A 19,801-nucleotide genomic window follows, 5' to 3' on the forward strand; every position below is an offset into this window, starting at 1 on the left:
TTACCCTTTTTCAGCAGAACTGTAGTGCTGAATTTTGCGATTGAGGCAATTACATAATTATCAAAAAATCTATGTGTCAAGTATTTTCTTTATCTATTTAAATATACTTTTGGATATCAGAAATTGAAGTTAAATAATATATATTCGTTTCAATTATTTTGCTGTCAATGTCCGAATTTATAAATTTATTTACATCATGGTAACGTTTGTCCCGAGTCTCTGAACTCTATAAATTTCGTAAATAATTCGGTCATCTCATAAAAAGAAATAAAAGGAATTATGATATATTCCTCAAAGTTTATAACCATCTAAATCCCATTAGAATGTCTGCATGTATATATATAAAACACATTCCTGAATCTAAAACCCATAAAATGCAACATGTTAGAAAATGTGTTATTCTGTGATCTTTTCATTTATCGATTCGCTCAAGTACGGAAAACCCAGCAAAGAGCACTCACACCTTGCGTTATAATCGCTCCACATTAGAAGTTAGTTCAGAGAATTAATGTTCATTTACAATTATTAAAAAAGAAAGTTGATATGATGTGGCGGTATTATTGCGTTTCATAAGCGAATCCGATGTAATGTGCACATAACATGTTCGTCAGATTATGCAGTACCCTTTCACGCCGCGCGCGCTCTGCAAGAGCCAGTCAAAATTACTCCGCTGCGACGCAGGAGAGTTTTGATAAAAATGAAAATGCATATTAGATGTTGATTAAATTCAATTACTTTCTCAGCTGGGTTTCTGAGTATAAGATTTGATACGGAATAGCTAGACCGTGTTTACTCCTTGCGTTAGGCCATGTGGTTTGTCGTCTCTAGCACTTTTGTTATTTTCTTTCTCAGTACTTCGGGTTTTGCTGTACTGTCTGGTATTTGGGGTTTTCTTTATTCTTTTGCAAGAAGAATGTTTTCCCTTCTCCTTATGATATCACATTATATGAGATGTAAACAAAAAATCAATCCCCCGACGCATTTAGTTCTTTGTCTTCTTTATTGTTTTGTCGCATTAAAGAATACTCGTCATTTTGGCTCACTTACACCCACTGATTCGAAGGGATTCGCCCCATTATGCTTTTTCTTTTCTTTTTATTGCAAGACAATATCTTTCGTGTGTATGGAGTTATTCAGAAGACATTTATAAGAGTAATTTATACATGCACTCATTTTAATTTTGTTGTATATATGCTATGATGTAAATCAGAGTTAACCATTCGATAACTACCATGGCTTTTACGGAATCAAAAGTTTTTCTAAATCAAAGACTTTTGCACCTATGTGAGAAAAAAAATTGATAGATTAAGAAATAAAACATGCATTATCAGCATACTCTTGCAAGCGAATAAAATGCATTTTACAAAGAAAAGTTGTAAATTGCCTTCCGTTTTAATTTACTTTATGATATGTTTTACACGAATGTACTTAGATAAGAGTGAAAAAGACATTTATTTTAATGCATATTATTTTGATATGATAACATTGCATTAACTTGTTTTATGGGATGTAAATTATATTGATATGAAAAGATAGAAATTTAGCCTGAAATTTAACTTTATTTAAATTAAGATACGACTAAATTTGAACAGAAAAGGTTTTCTTTGTGTAAAGATTTTTTACGCGTAAAATTTTATTCAAATCATTTAATAATATTAATAACAATGTTTGTATAAAGGTTATTTTTATTGATCTCTAAGTGATAAAAAGAGAATCTTATTCGATCAAAATTAAAACAATAAATGTTTAGCAAGAAAGCATTGTGTTCCAGTAAGCCAAAGAACCGTTTTTTATTGACTTACCATATTTTATATTTCAAATACCATTATCAAAATCTATTTCCTTTATGATGAGTCTTTTTTGAATTTTTGGGTGAACAAATCTTGGCATCATCTTTTTTTATCAGTAGAGATTGAAACATTCAATTACGTATACTTTTCCGACCACTGGCGTCGAATTGCTTTTAGGTGAATTGCATGATGCCCTGGATCTCTCTGTGTATCATATAGGTTAAATCATAAATAACGTAAGGTTAAAGTGGTTGCTTATTAGCGCCTATAATCAAATAATACAGTGACGGATTGTGCGAGACTAAGTAGCATTTAAGCGTGTTGGAAGGCATGGTCAAAGTGTAAAGCGACCGATTTCTTGGATTAACCAATGTGGCATCGCAATATTGACATTACGTCATAAGCGCGCCAAAAATTACCTTCTGCAAGGGAAGTATCAGGCTATCGTATTATATTTTATGCAAACATATTCACACATGTTGAAATGGTGGGTTGGTTTTGGTTCCTGGCAGAGTAGAAAAATCTACGGGTAGAGATCTTTTGCATACGTGTCAAAGTTTTTACTCGGTTCTGGGTTCATACATAATTAAACAGTGGGGCGATATCCCGCGGGGTGATTCGGAAAGGAGTTATCGGTACTCGGAGAAACATACTTACTGTTGTATATTGCGACTGCCCCTCATATGCTATATTTATACAAGAGGCAACGATCCGAAAAAAAATTTTTAGTCAGAGGTTCATTCAGCAACTTGGAGACTACAACTTAATCTTACTCACCCTTAGATCAGATAGAGGGAAGGAATTATTTTTTGGAATAAAACATTCTTTGAGAATATACTGATCAAAATTCTTAGATAGAATTTTGATTTGAATTTTTTGAAATGTCAATGTTTTCGGATTACGCGAGTATGACGGATTCCATTCGTGGCCCTGGTGGATTGGATATGCTGGGAGGGGCAATGCCCCGTCCCCCTGACCTGTCTTTGGGACACAGACCAGAATCCTACAACCAACACACCATCGAAGGAATCCTTGGGACCCGCGGAAGAGAGGGACTTACATTGGAGCGGCTGAATAAAGGTACTGTTACATTAATTTTACTCAAAGAAAATCAAATTAAATGCGAATGAAGTATTTTAAAAATTAAATAAAATATCTTTAAAATTCTGGTGACAAAAATTAATTTTGATTAAAGCACTGGTGTTTAATTACAAATAAAGAAAAAAAAAGTTTTTCTATATTTATGATTTATACTCACCAAATAGTTTAAGCTATAATGTTTTAAATCATGACACTTGTACATGGTGATTTTATTATGAATAAAGATGCTACCACTTAAGATAGAACAATTATGGCTTTTCTTGGTTTATTTTCAATGGTACTTTATTTGAAAGGTCATAAATTTTCTTTATCAATGGAAGGTTAAGGAGATCTTGTTAGCGAACAATTCTATTCCCGTCGATTGCCTGTTGATTGGAAATAATAAATTTCATTACTTTCAATAAAGATAAATTGCTATTTATTTATGCTAATAATCTTTGTAAGCCAGCATATAATTCAATTTTTTGATAACGATCTGAGTATATACACTACGCGGATAAGACTATTTATCGCGGATGGTTTTTATTGAGTGTGAAATTTGGTAACTTATTTTTTTCTCGCGCGAGGAATTTCAAGAGTTCCAAAGTGGCTGCAAGCCGCTAACTTACATCAATGTTTATTGAATAATAGGCTCCGTTAATGCAGAATTTAAATTATTTGTAATATATTTTTATTTCTTTCCATTAAAAATTGCGTGTTCTTTTTTTTTTATCAATAAACAATATATTTCACCAATTTATATTTATTTGGGGATGCCTGGATAACAAGAATTTAAAATAAAACTTTCAATATTTTATTCACAATTTGCCCTTTTATTTAAATTTAGATATGGAGAGAGAAATCAACAAAACTATCCACCACGGCTCAAATGAAAATATTCCGTCATCTTCAGAAAAGACGGAATCACCCGGAAACAGCGTAAAATCTGGACCAAATTCCCCGGAAAAATTCATCAAACAAGAAACAGAGGACAATGAAGGTGACGATGTAAAGAAAGACGATATCAGTGAGGGGGACAAAAACAAGAAACGCCGGAATCGGACGACGTTTACCAGCTTCCAGTTGGAAGAAATGGAGAGAGTGTTTCAGAAGACCCATTATCCAGATGTGTACGCTCGCGAACAGCTAGCTTTACGGTGTAATCTTACAGAAGCCAGGGTCCAGGTATGGATAAAAGGATTCACATTTTAATTTTTTTTTTTTTGCTTCAAATAATCTTATTTTTCTATGAACCACATTCAACAAGGCATTTATATTTAGTAGCACACATTTTTTCTATTTAAAAAAAATAATAAATTGCAAATTCTGACATTGGAAAGTATTACACACATCGGAATTTACATGCCTACATCATTTCGTTATTGTTTTAATGTGAATTTTTTTTTTCCCCTTTACCTCTAACATGTACAATTCAAAATCAGAAATATAGAAGAAATTTGATAATAATCGTCATATCAAATCCATAATCTCACCCTTTTTGAACATAGTTTTTCGTAATATAAATTATGATTTTTAAAATCAATATATGGGATCCCTAATAAACCATTGAAAATACAAAATACATGAGAGACGATTCCGTCAGAGAGTTGACGGGCGAGGTGCCACGCCCCCTGTAGATTTGTTTATTGATGTTCTATAGACGGGTGTGGGTGGCATTATACACGTGTCTAAATATGTATGCACCCGGATGTCTCGCGAAGTTAATCTGTTTACTGTGAGTGTAAAATTTGTGACAATTTGTTTGTGATCAACCTTTTGTAAATATAAAGTAGTATTTAGGGAGAAGAATAATTGCAATTGATTTTAAGGAAAGGCGAAGAACCCGGGGAGTGAGAAGTTAAAAAAATAATTTAAAATGAATTATTATGTTATTTATTCAAATTTAAAGAGAAAACATGTTGAATTTCTAATTTATATATTATTATAACATATTTTATATGATCAAGTTTTAAATAAGTCAATTAGTAATAAAAGAAAAAAAAATGCTATTGAAATTGTAGAATCGTCCTTAATCTTATTCTTATCAATTCTGCAATCAATACTTCTTTTAATAATATTTTTCATAGAAATAAATTTAAGACAAATCTTATTAAAAATGAAATGTGCAATATAATCGAAATAAATTCACCCCTTTGGTGTAAAAGAGGCTTAAGTGCTTAATCGTGACCAACTGCACTGTTAACAGTTTAATGCTCCTGTTTTTTAGGATTTATATGAAATATGCTCTCCCGGCTTCGGGCCATTTTATCAATGAAATAAATCGAACAAAACAAGATGCAGAATGCACATAAATTTATAATTCTCACATACTGCACAGCTGAACAATCGCGGCTATGCATGCAATTTGATATTTATCTTTAAAATGATCGTTTTCATATACTGTTTTTAAGACATATTTTCAATTTTTTTTATGTTGAAATGTACATGTTACTATAATTCAGAAGATATGCTTATATATTATAGTTGCAGTTGTTCATTGCTTACTCATAAGTAAGGTTTTCAATTTTCTTATACCTAAATGCACAAAAACCAAATTAGTACTTTACACAGTTATTGTTGATTTATCAATGCAAACATTTTATTTTAACTTCTAACAAATGATTTACAAGTATAGTCAAAATAAATGCAAGAGAGTTTCTTTAAATCCTTTAAAAGTCCAAAATCTCGATCAGAAATATTTTACACTTGTAAAATGATAAGCTCTAGGTCATAGCAACTTATTTTACAATGCAAAGCATCCAAAGATTTTTAAGAACCATTAAGTTGTGAAAAAAAATTAAAGTATGTCCAATATATAAAATTTCGTAACAAATAATTTTTCCCGAAATTTTCGACTTAATCCCCGAATGATTATCAGCTTTACATAAAGTGGTTGTCCACTGTATTAGCATTAAGGGGGAAAAATTGAGGAAAACAACTCAAACTGGAAAAAAAAAATTACTGAAGGGATCAAATTTACAAAGCTTTCCGATCCCTTTTTGGTATGTATTTCTTTGCTCTATTAGGTTTGAAATACTAGGTTTAAATGTCTTAGATTTTATACAGAAATTCAGACAATGAAAAATAAATCAAATCTTCTCCAATTAATGTAGAAGATATAGAGCAATTTTCAATAGTAAATTAGAGATATGGGAACAGAACACAGATTTTTGTATTTCATCATTGAATTGTGCTTTACTAATTACAGGCAGAAAACAAACGTTTTCTATATCTTTGCACAAGAATCATGCATTTTTAGTGAGAATAAATATTCAAACATTCACAATTCATCAGACTTGCTCTAAATGATATAAATTCAAAAAGCCCGAGAAAGATTTTTTTAAATAAAAAAAAAAACTTGACTTTAAAATGTATATAAAACGTCTTATACATGTATATTTTTTTTCAAGAATACCGAAGATATCGTTTTCTTTTACTGTCATTATTAATATGTTTAATTTCGAATGTCGACATAGATAATGAAAAAAAAAATGATTCATTAAAATTATTCACGATTCCCAGAGACTAATCTCATGTCATGATTATCGAAATTTAAAATGTTATGAACAAAATTTTAATTTGTAAGCAAGATGAACATTCATAACAAGTTCAACCAGTTACATGTATATTTGGGTTGTCGTTAAAATGAATTTTGAGATATAAGACATTCCCAAGAATAAACAATTTTAGGAAAGCATTTTTGAATATGTTGTCCAGTGAAAGTTTTTAAAAATAAAATCTTAATTTTTGTCAGACGTGTCTTTTTCTAATTAACAAATTTCGTTTACCGATGAGAACATCAAGAATTAGTCAAATACTCATCGGCATTCTAAAATTTTTGCTAGTCAAAGACATATATATACTCGTAAATCTAAGTTATCATGTTTGTATTTCATATGTTCATAACAAAAAATAGATAAACTGCAAATAAAACTAGGAAATATATATCCGAAAACATAAGCCTATAGTTTTTGAAAACAATCCTACATATAAATATGAAAGTTAATATATTTAGTTCCAGCTATAGCATAAATGTGTCATTTAATTGTGGAGACCCTTTAAAAAAAATATTAAAAGCTTTGAAACAGTCAAGCATAAACTTCATCACTAACTTGAGACTTTCCATTAACATTTTTTAGTTGGTCTTTAAGAAACAGATACATGTACTTTGTTTTTGCTTCTCAAATGTTATACTTACAAAAAGTTATTAATTTAGGAACCGTGTGAAACAAATGCGACAAATGTGGAAATTCCTATTAAGTTTAATGAAATAGAATTAGTTAATATTCTTCAGTGGTACATTTCATTAAAGTGAAAAATTAATTTTGATTTTACTTCAGCATTTACAAACACTCTGGGTTAATATAAAATAATTTTTTCAAGTGTCCCAAAACCTCAAGTATGCAATCTATTAACTTTCAGGAGATTCACATACGAAGCAAAACAAAACCTTAAGCACGTGGACATATTTTATGCGCAACGATTAAAGAAGACATGAAAATTGCAGATGCATTCATCTGTCTTTCATCTTGACCCGCAAAAATGACCCTCAGCACGTTTAAAACATGGGGCTGATGTCGAAAAAGTCTATATTACAAGAACATAAACACTCATCAACATAATCGTGTTTATCTAAGAGGCAAGCATGAAAACGATCCAGCTGATGCAAATTATAATCGCCCAGCGGGGTACGCGATGCACGCGCTATCCCAGGGCGCAACACTAGAATCCCCGCCTCCCGAAAATTCAGCTTTCCGTACCCCTAGAACAATCGAACCTAAACCCTCAAAGAAAACCAGAAGTTAGCATTCAGACAAAATGTCTGCTCGCGCGTGCATTTAGATTAGTTGAAAATCTACTTTTAATTATAATAGAACTTAATAGTTGCGCTTTACTTTTTCATTTTTTCTTTTCAAATAGAAAAAAATTGCCGAACTTCTTTCTTTTGCGGAAAAAGGGAAGACGAAAGCGGGTTGCGATGTCTATGCATAAATTAGCTTGAAGTTTATTTGTTAACACGAACTCAATAGCCTTTTGTCAATTATATATATTTAAATATCTCTTTTGAATTAATGAAATATAAAAGCTTCTTTATGTTATATTGTTTTGGTCGTAAAATTAAGGAGTAAACTCCAAGAATTCGGACCGCAGACTCGCTGACAACTTCCCTGCCTATCAAAAGATGTAAATATACCATCAGTGTCTCTTTTGATCGCTTGATGAATCAATGGGCCAAAGTATATTCACTTATCTTGTTATAATAATTCAATTATTTGAATATGAAAATTGGTCTATCAATTACCACTACACGGTGAAAAGCCGCTCGCAGTAATCTTCGCTGTGGAGACTCGACGAACCATTCTCGGCAGGGTCCGTTCTTTCCGATTTACTTCTTCATGTATATTTCTTGAGACTCGGGACTCCATGTTTTTGCCTTATTTACACATGAAGATTTGAAATAAAACTTGTGACTAATACTGATTACTCACCTTCCAAACACTTGTTTGAATTATTTGAAAGTTCGCGAATACTTTTCAAATTTAATTAACCACTGGTGAGAAGAAAATTTTATGTAATTTCTTAATTTATTATTTTTCTGTGATAAATATGCCTTTTGTTATTTCTGGCATAAAAACATAAGTTTCTTTCGATTAACATTTGGCATAATTCTCAACTTCTTGTTGCACAGTTTTCTTTGAAATAAGTTTGCTTGATTTGGTGCATGTTGAGAATTATGAGAGGTACCAAACTTATCTTTGAAGATCATATTGTTAAACTTCGAGAGAGAAAAAGGATGAATATTGCATATAATTATTCATGTTAAAAACGTAACAGCATACTTATTTCATCGAGTAACTAAAATATGAAAAAAAAAATATTTCTCGTTTTAAACCTTGTAAATTGGTTACATCTTAAAATACTCTATAGAACAAGTCAATAATATACAATCAACAACAACAAAAATATCGAACCAATTTTCCTTTTTGTACGTTTTTTTTTTCTTTGTTTTGTTAAAAAAAACCTGCCCATTAGATAATAAATCTAAGAAATGTTTTACCTGATTTATGCATAATGTTAATAATATTAAAAAAATAATAATGTCAGTTTCATTTAAATCAAGATCTTTCGAGGATTTATATTTTAGTTTACGTCTAATCACGATGCATTCTGAGTACTTGAAGCAGATATTTAGGTAGATCTTTTGTAATAAATAAGATACGGCTATGTAAGAGTTATCTCTCTTTTTTAAAATTTAATCAATTCATCACAACAGAAAAACACCTAGTGATCAATGCTAGTGATACGTATATCTCGAGAGAGGAAATCTTTTGCATTTAATTAATGTAATAGTGAGATAGAAATGATTCAATCGGTGATGCACTATAAGTTTAGTCTTACACGTAATAAATGAAATTAACACGATATATTTATTGATGCCAACTAAAAATTAATCTCCTGTTATATTCCTGAATCAATTAAGGGGATAACAATCATGCAAGAAAAGACTAGGAATAATTGCAATTGCTTTTAGATAGAATCTGAAAAATTAGAACATTTAATGAGGGTCATGCGTCTGAAAATACGTAACATTAAAAAGCCTCTGAAAACATTACCGCAAACCAATCTTAGAACGGCGCTGAGATTTAATTAAAATTTTCTGTCCTGCGAATTTCATTGCGGAATATATCATATCAATGCACGAAGAGCATTCTTTGAAGTATATCAGTGTTTAGGGAATTCACCCACCCATCGGAAAAAAGAACGCTAAAATCTCCATGCTTTTTCTCAGACTGAGTTGAGATTGCGAATATCTCAAAACGGTGGAAAGACATATTTAAAGATGCATCAGTAGATAGCTAATCATTGCAATAATTAAACTCCCCAGGATGTCGAAATTTTGTTGCTTAATCTGATTAATACATTATTCCGTTATTGTCGGTAATGACTATTTGCAGTGCCGCGCGCTCTTTGGGAGGCGAGTCCTGACGGCGTCATTTGCCCATTGCAGACAATACTGGCGATTAAACTATTCACTTTTCAAATGTTTCTTCTTTTTTCGTTAAATGGACCCGACGTCACTTACAAAGAAATGATATTTATATCAGAAGAAAGCAGTGTTTTTCTTTTGCTCGTTAAAGCCTTTGACGGTGATTTGTGTCTTAATTTTGAGAAGTTTGGCATCGTGTCTCGTTAAAATTTCAAATTAACGAGAAAACTTTTATAATTTGCACTAAGAAGAGGAAACTCGAAATTAATTAAGCTATAAACAAGTTAATCTGTATGAACTTGTTTTATAAAAACAACTGTCTGAGTTGGATGCGCCAAAAAGATTTCATAATTCAAGAGAAAATTCTTATGATTTTCCTTCAGAACCCATTCAACAAAAGAAATAAAAGATTAGCATTCAACCTTTGTTAAGTAATTGAAGTCACGCCCACTTTTCAAATGAGATAATAAACTTTTATGATATAAAGCTTAAAAGGGCTTTATCAGAAAAGATTCAATGCAAAAAGAGGTCGTTAGGCGCGATTTTTATCGGTAATGTACACTGACTCGACACGATGCAAATTCCGATCTACATGTACATCTTGTTCGCCTTCTCTTTGAAGATCGTCATTTTTAAGGTGTTCGGGGTCAGGCACATTATATTTAGAAATTCTTCTTACTAATATTCGCAGCATATGTATATTTTTCCTACGTGATATCTATATTATCTTGTAAATATATCTATAAATTGTTAAAGGACAGATGATACATCTACAAGCTAAAAATAAAAATGACATCTGGTTTTTGTTTTGTTTTTTTTTGTTTTTTTTTTTTTTTTTTTTTTGGTATATTAAATGCTTCAAATTTCTATATTAAACAGTTGCAATTTTCCAATTATCAAAAACCTTTCTGCAATAATCCAAGATGAAACTGCAATATAATTTTTTTTTCTTAAAGCCATGCATGAGCATTAATAAGCATTTTATCTTGTCAAAGAAATGGAAAAGCATGTTTCATTTAATAACATCAAATGAAAAAAATTGGGTTAAGTTGCTTGATTTGAATTATATACTTTGATGTTTAGATGTAATATGAAAGGGATTCGAAAGCAGGATTTTCAAAAATATTTTTTACCATCAAAGATTTGAATTAATTTTTTCTTCTTCTCTTTAACTACTTAAATATATAAAATGGACACATCATAATTAAACGAACACGAATGAATGTTAAACCTTTTTGTTTAAACTGTACCTAAATTAAAATTTATCTCCATCAGGATTTTTTTACGAAGTAGACTAATTCACATTCATTGCGTTTTTTACTATGTGAGACCTTGACTTTAAATATGCTATGTATTCTCCTTGGAATGGTAAGAAATATTTCTCAATTAAAGAAGACATGCATACATATGAATATTTTAATTAAAAGATAACTCTGCTGGCACGTGATGCATCAAAGACTCCACTAAAACCCGCAAAACACATCCTGGTGGACGCAGGCCCTATATCCCCACCTGAAATAATATCTTAAAAGAAAAACGATGTTATTTCTGGTTCGGTCTGATACTTTGTATTGCCAAACGAATAATTAAAACACAATCTAACATGAGGCAAAAAGAAAGTTGAAGTGACTCTGATAAATCGGAAGGTCTTTAAAGTGCATGGGTCGATGGACGACCAGACATACGATGCGCAGCCACCAGAGGACATGTGGCGTTAATTAGCCACCGTCGTGAAGTCCGTGTACTCTGCCAATTTCAATAAAGCTTAATTCGAACCATTTTCTGTCGATTTATTTACACACATGTCTGTTTGTGTAAAATTCGCTTTTCGTTTGATTAAAATCCAGTCCGGACAAGTGAGTACTACTTTTACATGTTGCCGAAGACTGGACGTTTGGGTTGTTTTTCTCAAAGACCAGATGAAAGATATAATTGAGTTCTTCTTAAGTATCATCCTGGGATTCCAAATAAATGAAAATGTTAATTGATTAAATGTTCCGCTGCATATACATAAAACAAATGCCGATATGTTGTACTTAAAATAAAATATTGATGTTTCATTTGAATACATCTTCAAAGATCCTTAGTTATTTTACAGATTCTTCGGATATTACAAATACATTGAGATGACATTGATATTATTTTAAATGAGGAATTATCTTGTGCTGTTGAATGTTAAATTCTTAATTCATTTAGGTAATTTTTATGGATCGCGTAAAATTTCTGTTCATAGAATCTTAACTAACCATAACAAAATATAATGACTCAGCAAGAAATAAAATATTTTAGTTAGAAAATGAAATATTATAATGGAAATATTTTGAATACTTTTTCAATCAATATTCATCAAACATTATGAGTAACATGAAGGCTATTTGCTTTATAAAGTGATGTAATTTAGATCATGTTTGGAAGTTTCGCTCGAAGCTTAAACAAACCTGCACTAGTATATAGAATTTCTTGAACATATTATCGCAAAAATGTATATCGTCAGAAAAAAAAATAAAGTTAATTTATTTACTTGTAAGGTATGGTTTCAAAACCGCCGTGCCAAGTGGAGAAAGAGGGAGCGGTTTGGTCAGCTGCAGGGAATGAGAGCGATGACGGGCGGATCCAACCCTTACGACTTCCAGCTCACTCCAAGACACGATGCTTATTCACAGGTAATTAACGCCACCTGTAAATAATTCTTCATTGAAGCAAACATCATTTTAAAGTTGGCCTAAAGTTTTGCTTTTTCTTTGGCAAAATTTTCACTTCTTTTAATTTTGTAAATACATGTTATAACTAATGCGGAAATGAAATGACAATCCTTTTTGGTTGTCAAAGCTAGGCAAATAATGTACAACTTTTACTACGAAACAATTAGTTTAAACGATTTGGGTAAAAAATTTGCAATTATTTCGTATTCATTTTTAGCATTTTTGAAATACTCAAACCAGCGAATCTAGTCCTCTGGACTCGTAACAATTGTTCTATGAAAATTTTTGATAAAATTAATCATTTTTTCCAAGAGAAATTCAATGCTATTTCTTTGTTGACATTTTTAGCTTCAACACAACCCCTGGGCAGCATCCCCTCAAATTCCCTATTCCATGCAAAATTCCAACTGCATGGCATCACAGTCCACCGTCCCAAATTTTATGGGATTGGCACACCCTAGTCATTTGTCGTCATATCCTGTCAGTCACCAACCTTCGATGTCACTTCCGGTGTCACAATCCCCACCACTCGATCCCTGCGAAAATTCAGAAAGAAGAAGTACTAGTATCGCCGCTCTCAGACTTAAAGCTCATGAACACGGAGTAGCCATGGGCATATTTGGTGCGTATGGGAAATGACTCTAATTATGGAGAAAAGATTACAAACTTTATTAAATTGATGACGAGGACTTACATTGCTACGTAAGTGTAAATAGATGTTGTTTGGAATGTGCAAAAGACTTTTTTTAAAATATCTTTTACGAACATACTGCTGTCTTTTCCTGTTTATTTGTGCAGAAATTTATGCCACTGTGCTATTGAATGGATTATACTGTATTTTGTATATAAAAAAAAATATTGATTTCATTCTTCTTTACCATGTTGTGTTTCGCGTCGGGTCTTATTTTTTTTTTTTTTTTTTTTTTTTTTTTTTTTTTTTTTTTTTTTTTTTTTTTTTTTTTTGTTATTGGTTTTAATATCTACAAGAACATTTAGTGTTTGATGACGATGGAACGCAAATACCAAAAAGATATTAAAGAGATACGCCCATTTTACCTTATTTCAAAAACCATTAATGTTCCCAATACCGATACACGTTAAATTGATAAGAAAGCACGTAATTCATAGTAATCACATTCAACTGAAAAATGGGTCAATGCACTATATTACTTCATTTCTTTAAAAAAATATATCGAAGCATCTCCAGGTTGCAACAGAAGGTTTTTACATATCATGACACAAATAAATAATCTTGCAACAATTATCGATCATTTTAGTTGTCTTAAATGAATAACTATTTCATGGAAATAGAATTATCAATATTATACATTTTATAATAGACTTCTTTTCGAACCATTAGTATAAGAAGTATAGAGTAATATACCATAGTAATTGAATTCATTTAAAATAATTTGATACACCAAATACATAAATCACATTAACAAAAGAAAATGAGAATCTCCGAAACAAGAAATCATAGAGAAAAAAGATAAGAATGTATTCTATGCAAATATGATTTTACTGCATAAACAAATATGATAATAAACGCAAATTAGTCGGGAGAGAAGAACCCTTCTTTCTCAGCGTATCTTTATTTTCATCGGGAATTGAGTTACTAATGATAAATACCAAAATAATTAAGTACAGTTAAGAGGCCCCTTTCTCCTGAGGTAGTGGTGTACCTTCCAAACTGAAGTGGCTCGTGATGGCGTCCAATTGGAACTGACAGATTTTGACAGACATGCCGAACCAGGCACATCGTGTTGATGTAATGTGCCGCTCTTGTAGGGAAATAGACAAGGCTTTTTACACGTGTTCTGTCAGTGTTTTTGGTCAGTCATGGGTGATAATTGACGATTGACGGACGCCACCCACATGTACACTGAATGTATCTTATGATGTACCAAGTCGATAATGCATATTAGTTAGATATTATTATGCAGAATTTGATGTCATGACTTGGCAGCTGATAAAAGGTCTTGATGCTATTTTCCAAGACAGAAGACAAAGATCCTTTGACCAAAATACAGTGTTGTGTGATCTTCAACGACTTTAATTTGATATTTTTGAAGGTGTTACACTAACCGAATAGAAAAAATATATATTTTTTAATCTGGAAACATACATGTAGTGCCGAATATGCATGACAGCAAAAGTTTGTTGTATATGACCAATTGCTTTAAAGATATAAATTAATTCTTTTTACCATCGCGTTGAAATCGCATTTATAGGTTGTATTAAGTTTTTGATTTAAAACAATATATTGTTATCTTTTTTGAGTATTTTTATCAAAATAATTATTCAAATTCAGAATTTATTATATATTTTCACTGCAATATTGTTTTAAATATGAATAGAGACACAACCATGCATTAAAGCAATAAGAGCTGCATTTAAGAAAATATTATTTTGCTGTTAAAATGTTGTTATTATGTTAAAAATAACTTAAAACTTTATGAATTTAAAATATACATGTAATTCACTCCAATATACAAATTTATACAAGAAATCATTATTGTAAAGGTGACAATGTAATTTTGATTCAAGATTATGAATAGTTCTTTCATCGCAAATATAAAGAACAGAAGTTTATTAACGTTTTTTTCTGTCATTAAAATATTTATTTACAATTTTGCAACAAAATTTCCAACATCAAAGTTGAAGCTCATATTGCTTTAAGATATTATAAACAAAAAAAAAGGACGAAGAAAATTTGGTAAATATATAAAATTCTATGAAAATATTATTTTTCAAAAAAAAGCTGTATTCATAAAAAATACATCCTTAAAAAATCTCTCTCGAAAATATCCAATTACAAATCAAAAAATCGAATTAAAGTCATAAACATTCCCTTTATTTTATAATCTGATAATTTAATACCTGTAGTGTATTATCAGTATTAGAATTATATGTTTCTTATAAAATATTACTTCGGTTGACATTCTTTCATTTTGATATAGTTTATCCCTCTTCTTGAAAAACGCCAACAACATTAATAAATCATAAACGAAATGCGCATATTATATTTTGTTTAATGCAATTTTACATGCATAATCGAAATCTTTTATTTTGCATCACAAATCACATTACATATAATTAACATAATTCACCTTTTAGAGAGAAGCAAGATATTTATTTTTGTTTTGCGTCATTTACTTCAATAAATGACTTTTTTTTCACTTTCACTACTGTTGTTATTTTATTTTTAATCCATCAAAAAACTAGCTCAGTTGAGTCTTTCATTAATAACAGAGGAACATAAAATATATTTTTTAGCTGTAGTATTATATACTTTTGACAGGCAAAACAAACTGTTTACTTTTCAACACATACTAAGCGAGAAAAAACCCAAAATCATGTCTCTAGTTTCCCACAAAAAGAACATATTTTGATATTGAAAAGCAAAAAAAAAAAGGGGGGATAACTTAAATAAATTGGCTTTTACTTTTATAGTTCAAAATGATTACCTCAAAAAGGAAATAAAGAACTAAAAATCGAGGAAATCTGTAGCATGAAGTTTTGGCCTAAGGGCATGCATGTCTGAAAAACACATGTTTTGACAAATTGCAGTTGTATTAAAATATTGTTTAAAATGTTTCTCTTGTGTTATTCTATGTAAAATCAAGAAACTTAAAAGTTTTTGTGACCTGCTTTAGCATGGGATTAAGGAAAGGGACAAAAAAATATAGGCCAAGGACCTGCATATACAATGTACGTAAGAAAAAAAATAATTACTGAAAGTCACAAATCTACAGTTCATTCAGAAATTAATTATAGAGTTAAACACAACTTTCTGAAGTTCGAAAAACAGTAAAATTGGTACACTAGTTACTACCATACCTAGTGCTTCAGAAAAAAGACCCCACTCAGGATCAACCTCTGTCACTCAGTTAACTGAAAGTCTACTGAAAATCGACTGAATAACAAAGGTCTGCCATTCAGTGTCATTTCCTGACCTTTAAGACACCACTCAGTTGCCTGAATGGCGCAGATTTATACTGTTCCTATGTGATGTGCTTACACGATACTGAATATTCTATATTATGGTTTGTGTATCTTAACTTTACTGTATTTAAAGTCGATTTGTTCTGTTGTTAAAAACCCCTGCATGATTTAAACTGTCTAAATTTATTTTATGTAATAAAATATTTTAAGTTATCATATCCTTAGTGTCAGGAAATCTTAATAATTTATTGATTGCCCCACAATGTGTTGTCTTCTATTACAAACTTAACGAAACAAAAAGTGAAAATACTCAAACTTGGCTCCTTTTTCCGAACTGACCAATCTCAATACATGTCTTAATGATTACTCGAAGAAGATTGCATCTGAATTGTTGGTCTGTCCAAAACATAGCAAAAAGTATATGAATGTATACTGTTACAAAGAAACAAGAACTTATATTTTGTGTGTTTTAAAAATAAACTTTCAAAGTATTTTTTCAAAGTTTCTCGTTAATAAATAAGTATACACAAGTAAACATTTTATGAAGTAGTATATTTTGAATTTAAAAAAAAAACACTGAAAGGCATATTGTCAGTATCAAACATTAAGGAAAAATACCTAGAATCCTTTACCCCGTTGTTATATGTCCTTCTTTGTTTTAAAAAAAGTTAAACTTTAAAATTCTATTGTCAGATATGGTGATTAAATAACGGTTCATATAATCTTCATTAAAAGATTTACACCAATAAACATCTGATTCAAACATGTGATATTTTATTTGTTAAAAAAATATATAGCTAATAAGACAACTTACCATGTATAATTAATTAAACTAGAATCTCTTATAAATTTTTAAGACTGATAAATATATTTATTGATTTCTACATTTTGTATTGTTAAAGTATGTGGAATAATGTTCAATTTAATATTTGGTTTTGAAAAAAGTTGAAAGATTTTGAAATTAATAAAAAGGCCGATCTTATAAACCCATCATTGTGTAAGAGGAAAACACTTTTATTATGTATTTATTCATAATTTAGATTCCTGATATTCTTTCCCTAAAATTATTCATATCATTTAAATTTTTTCCAACTAAAAATACAAAAACAATTGTGTTATAAGAAAAGTTTGCTAGACCATGCAGCTAAGAGAAGAAATTAAAAGAGAAAACTAAGACGCAGGAATGAATGAGAGAGGCATAAGAAGGAAAGGACACAAATAAAATTATATACTATGGACTTTGCATGGAAAGAAGGAATATGAGATACCCGGTAGTTTAAATACAGAGAATAAATAGAGAAAAATAATATATAATCGTATTTGGAACACAAAATGAAAATAAAGAATCGGAGAGAAAAGCAATAGGATAATGAAACGTTTTTTAATGAAATATTGTTGAAAAAGGTTCGAAGGACATTAGTGCATTAGTTTCTTTTATTATACTCTAGTGATCAAAACAAAAGACCCAACACAGGATTAAATTTTGCCATCTACTGAGTAGTTAACTGAAACTCTATACTAAAATGTGACTGAAGGACATCGCTTTACCATTCAATAACTTTTAAGTGACCATTCAGTTGACCCAATATTGCAAATTCACCACGTGTCCAATCACAATACTGTATATTCTATATAATGTTCATGTATTTTAACTGTATTTATATATGTAGCGTCTGTTCTGTTATTTTTTAAACTGTACATGTATGATGGAAACTTTTTTTTTTAAGTTTATTTTATTAAATGCAAATTTTGAAAGACATCACGTCTTTGGTGTCAGGAAATTTCAGTAATTTATTAATTGTCCCACAATGTTTTGTCTTCTATTACAAACTTAAAGAAACACAAATTAAAAATACTCAAAATTGGCTCCTTGAATTCCAAACTGACCAATCTCAATTCATGTTTTAATAATTACTCGTAGAAGATAGCATCTGAATTGTTATTGTGTCTGATACTTCGCAAAAAGAACATGCAGGATACTGATTTAAGAAACTTATTGGGGGGGGGGGGTAAAAATTAATTTTTCAAAGTATTGTTTCAAAGTTTATCGTTAATTACTAAATAAATATGAACTGGTAATTTAATTTTAAATAAAATCAATAAACGGCATTTTGTCTGTATCAAGCAGAAAGGAAAATACCTAGAACCCTTTACCCCTTGTTATATCATGTCGTTTAATTTTTGTTCAAAAGTTAAACTTTCAAATTCTAATCTCATATATGGTGAATAAATAATCTTTTATATCATTTTCATAAAAAGATTTACAACAATAAACAGCTGTTTCTTAAATGTGTTTTTTTTTTTCTTAAAGGGCGTGATGTGTAAACAATGAAGATAACTTTCCATATAAATAATAAGTCATTTTATGATATCATCTGGAATTTAAGTTCCCTATTTCTTAAAGTGTGTGTGAATGAGACTTTATTATTGAAAAAATTAAAAGATTTTAAAATAAAAAGGCCGATCTTGTTAAACAATCATTGTGAAAGAGGAACAACACTTTTATTATGTACACTGTACCGTAAATCTGGAAATTTTTACGTCGATTTATTTTTGCGAATTTGGGTCAAAAAGCTGTTGATTAATTTTTACGCTTCAAATTTTTGCGAATTGTCACTGGTGCTAAAAATAAAAATCACTGAAGATTTTCATATCAGGTTATGTTTCAAATAATATGCCTAGTTAGAATACCACCAATATACTCGCAACGTGGCAAGATATTGCAAAATCGCTCCGAAACAATTTTGATAAAAATACAAAAGGATTTGCACTGAAAATAATTTCTTAATCAATTATAACAAACATTTTAGAGGTTGTGTATGCCTTTTAACCTGAAGTATAATCAAAATAAAGAAAAAATACCGGTATAACTAATTTTCTCAACGTTTGGTTTTTTCTCACCTAAAATTTACACGCCGCGTTTACATTTGCAACTTTCTAGTAAATGCACTGAGTTTGAATTATCGCCCGTGTTGATACACGGTTAGATAAAATGACAGAACTTTCTCTCTTTATTGGCAAATTAATTGATGAAAATAATTAAAAACGGGCATACTGTCTCAGTGCTTGTCAAATCATCGGACGATATTGCATATAATGAGGGCAATTTACACGCACGGGTAATTAACTTGTAGTTATACAGTAGACTAGGGGTGCGTCGATTTACCCAAAAGGACCCAAAAGGACCCAAAAGAACCCAAAAGGACCCAAAAGGAACCCAAAAGGACCCAAAAGGAACCCAAAAGGAAATCAAAAGGACTCAAATTAATATATTATGATACATTAAAAATTAATAA

At 30.4% G+C, this 19,801-nt stretch overlaps 1 protein-coding gene across 1 annotated transcript; it reads left to right on the top strand.

Annotated features, from left to right (window-relative positions):
• The first annotated feature begins 2,036 nt into the window (after positions 1-2,036).
• LOC134237365 (ALX homeobox protein 1-like) lies at positions 2,037-13,381 on the top strand. Its single transcript, XM_062719475.1, has 4 exons — positions 2,037-2,870; positions 3,718-4,055; positions 12,387-12,521; positions 12,909-13,381. The coding sequence occupies exons 1-4, from the start codon at positions 2,672-2,674 to the stop codon at positions 13,197-13,199; spliced, it is 963 nt and encodes a 320-aa protein (XP_062575459.1). The 5' UTR covers positions 2,037-2,671; the 3' UTR covers positions 13,200-13,381.
• Positions 13,382-19,801: the final 6,420 nt, after the last annotated feature.

The sequence above is a fragment of the Saccostrea cucullata genome, unplaced genomic scaffold (genome assembly GCF_032062105.1).
Source record: "Saccostrea cucullata isolate Sc308-1 unplaced genomic scaffold, CSIRO_AGI_Scuc_v1 ctg235, whole genome shotgun sequence".
NCBI lineage: Eukaryota > Metazoa > Mollusca > Bivalvia > Ostreida > Ostreidae > Saccostrea > Saccostrea cuccullata.

Bases quoted from the DNA above. Each gene is read 5' to 3' on its own strand.
- LOC134237365 (XM_062719475.1), top strand. From the start codon at position 2,672: ATGTCAATGTTTTCGGATTACGCGAGTATGACGGATTCCATTCGTGGC. The intron at 2,871-3,717 runs GTACTGTTACAT...ATTTAAATTTAG, and splicing joins ATTGGAGCGGCTGAATAAAG to ATATGGAGAGAGAAATCAAC. The intron at 12,522-12,908 runs GTAATTAACGCC...TGACATTTTTAG, and splicing joins GACACGATGCTTATTCACAG to CTTCAACACAACCCCTGGGC.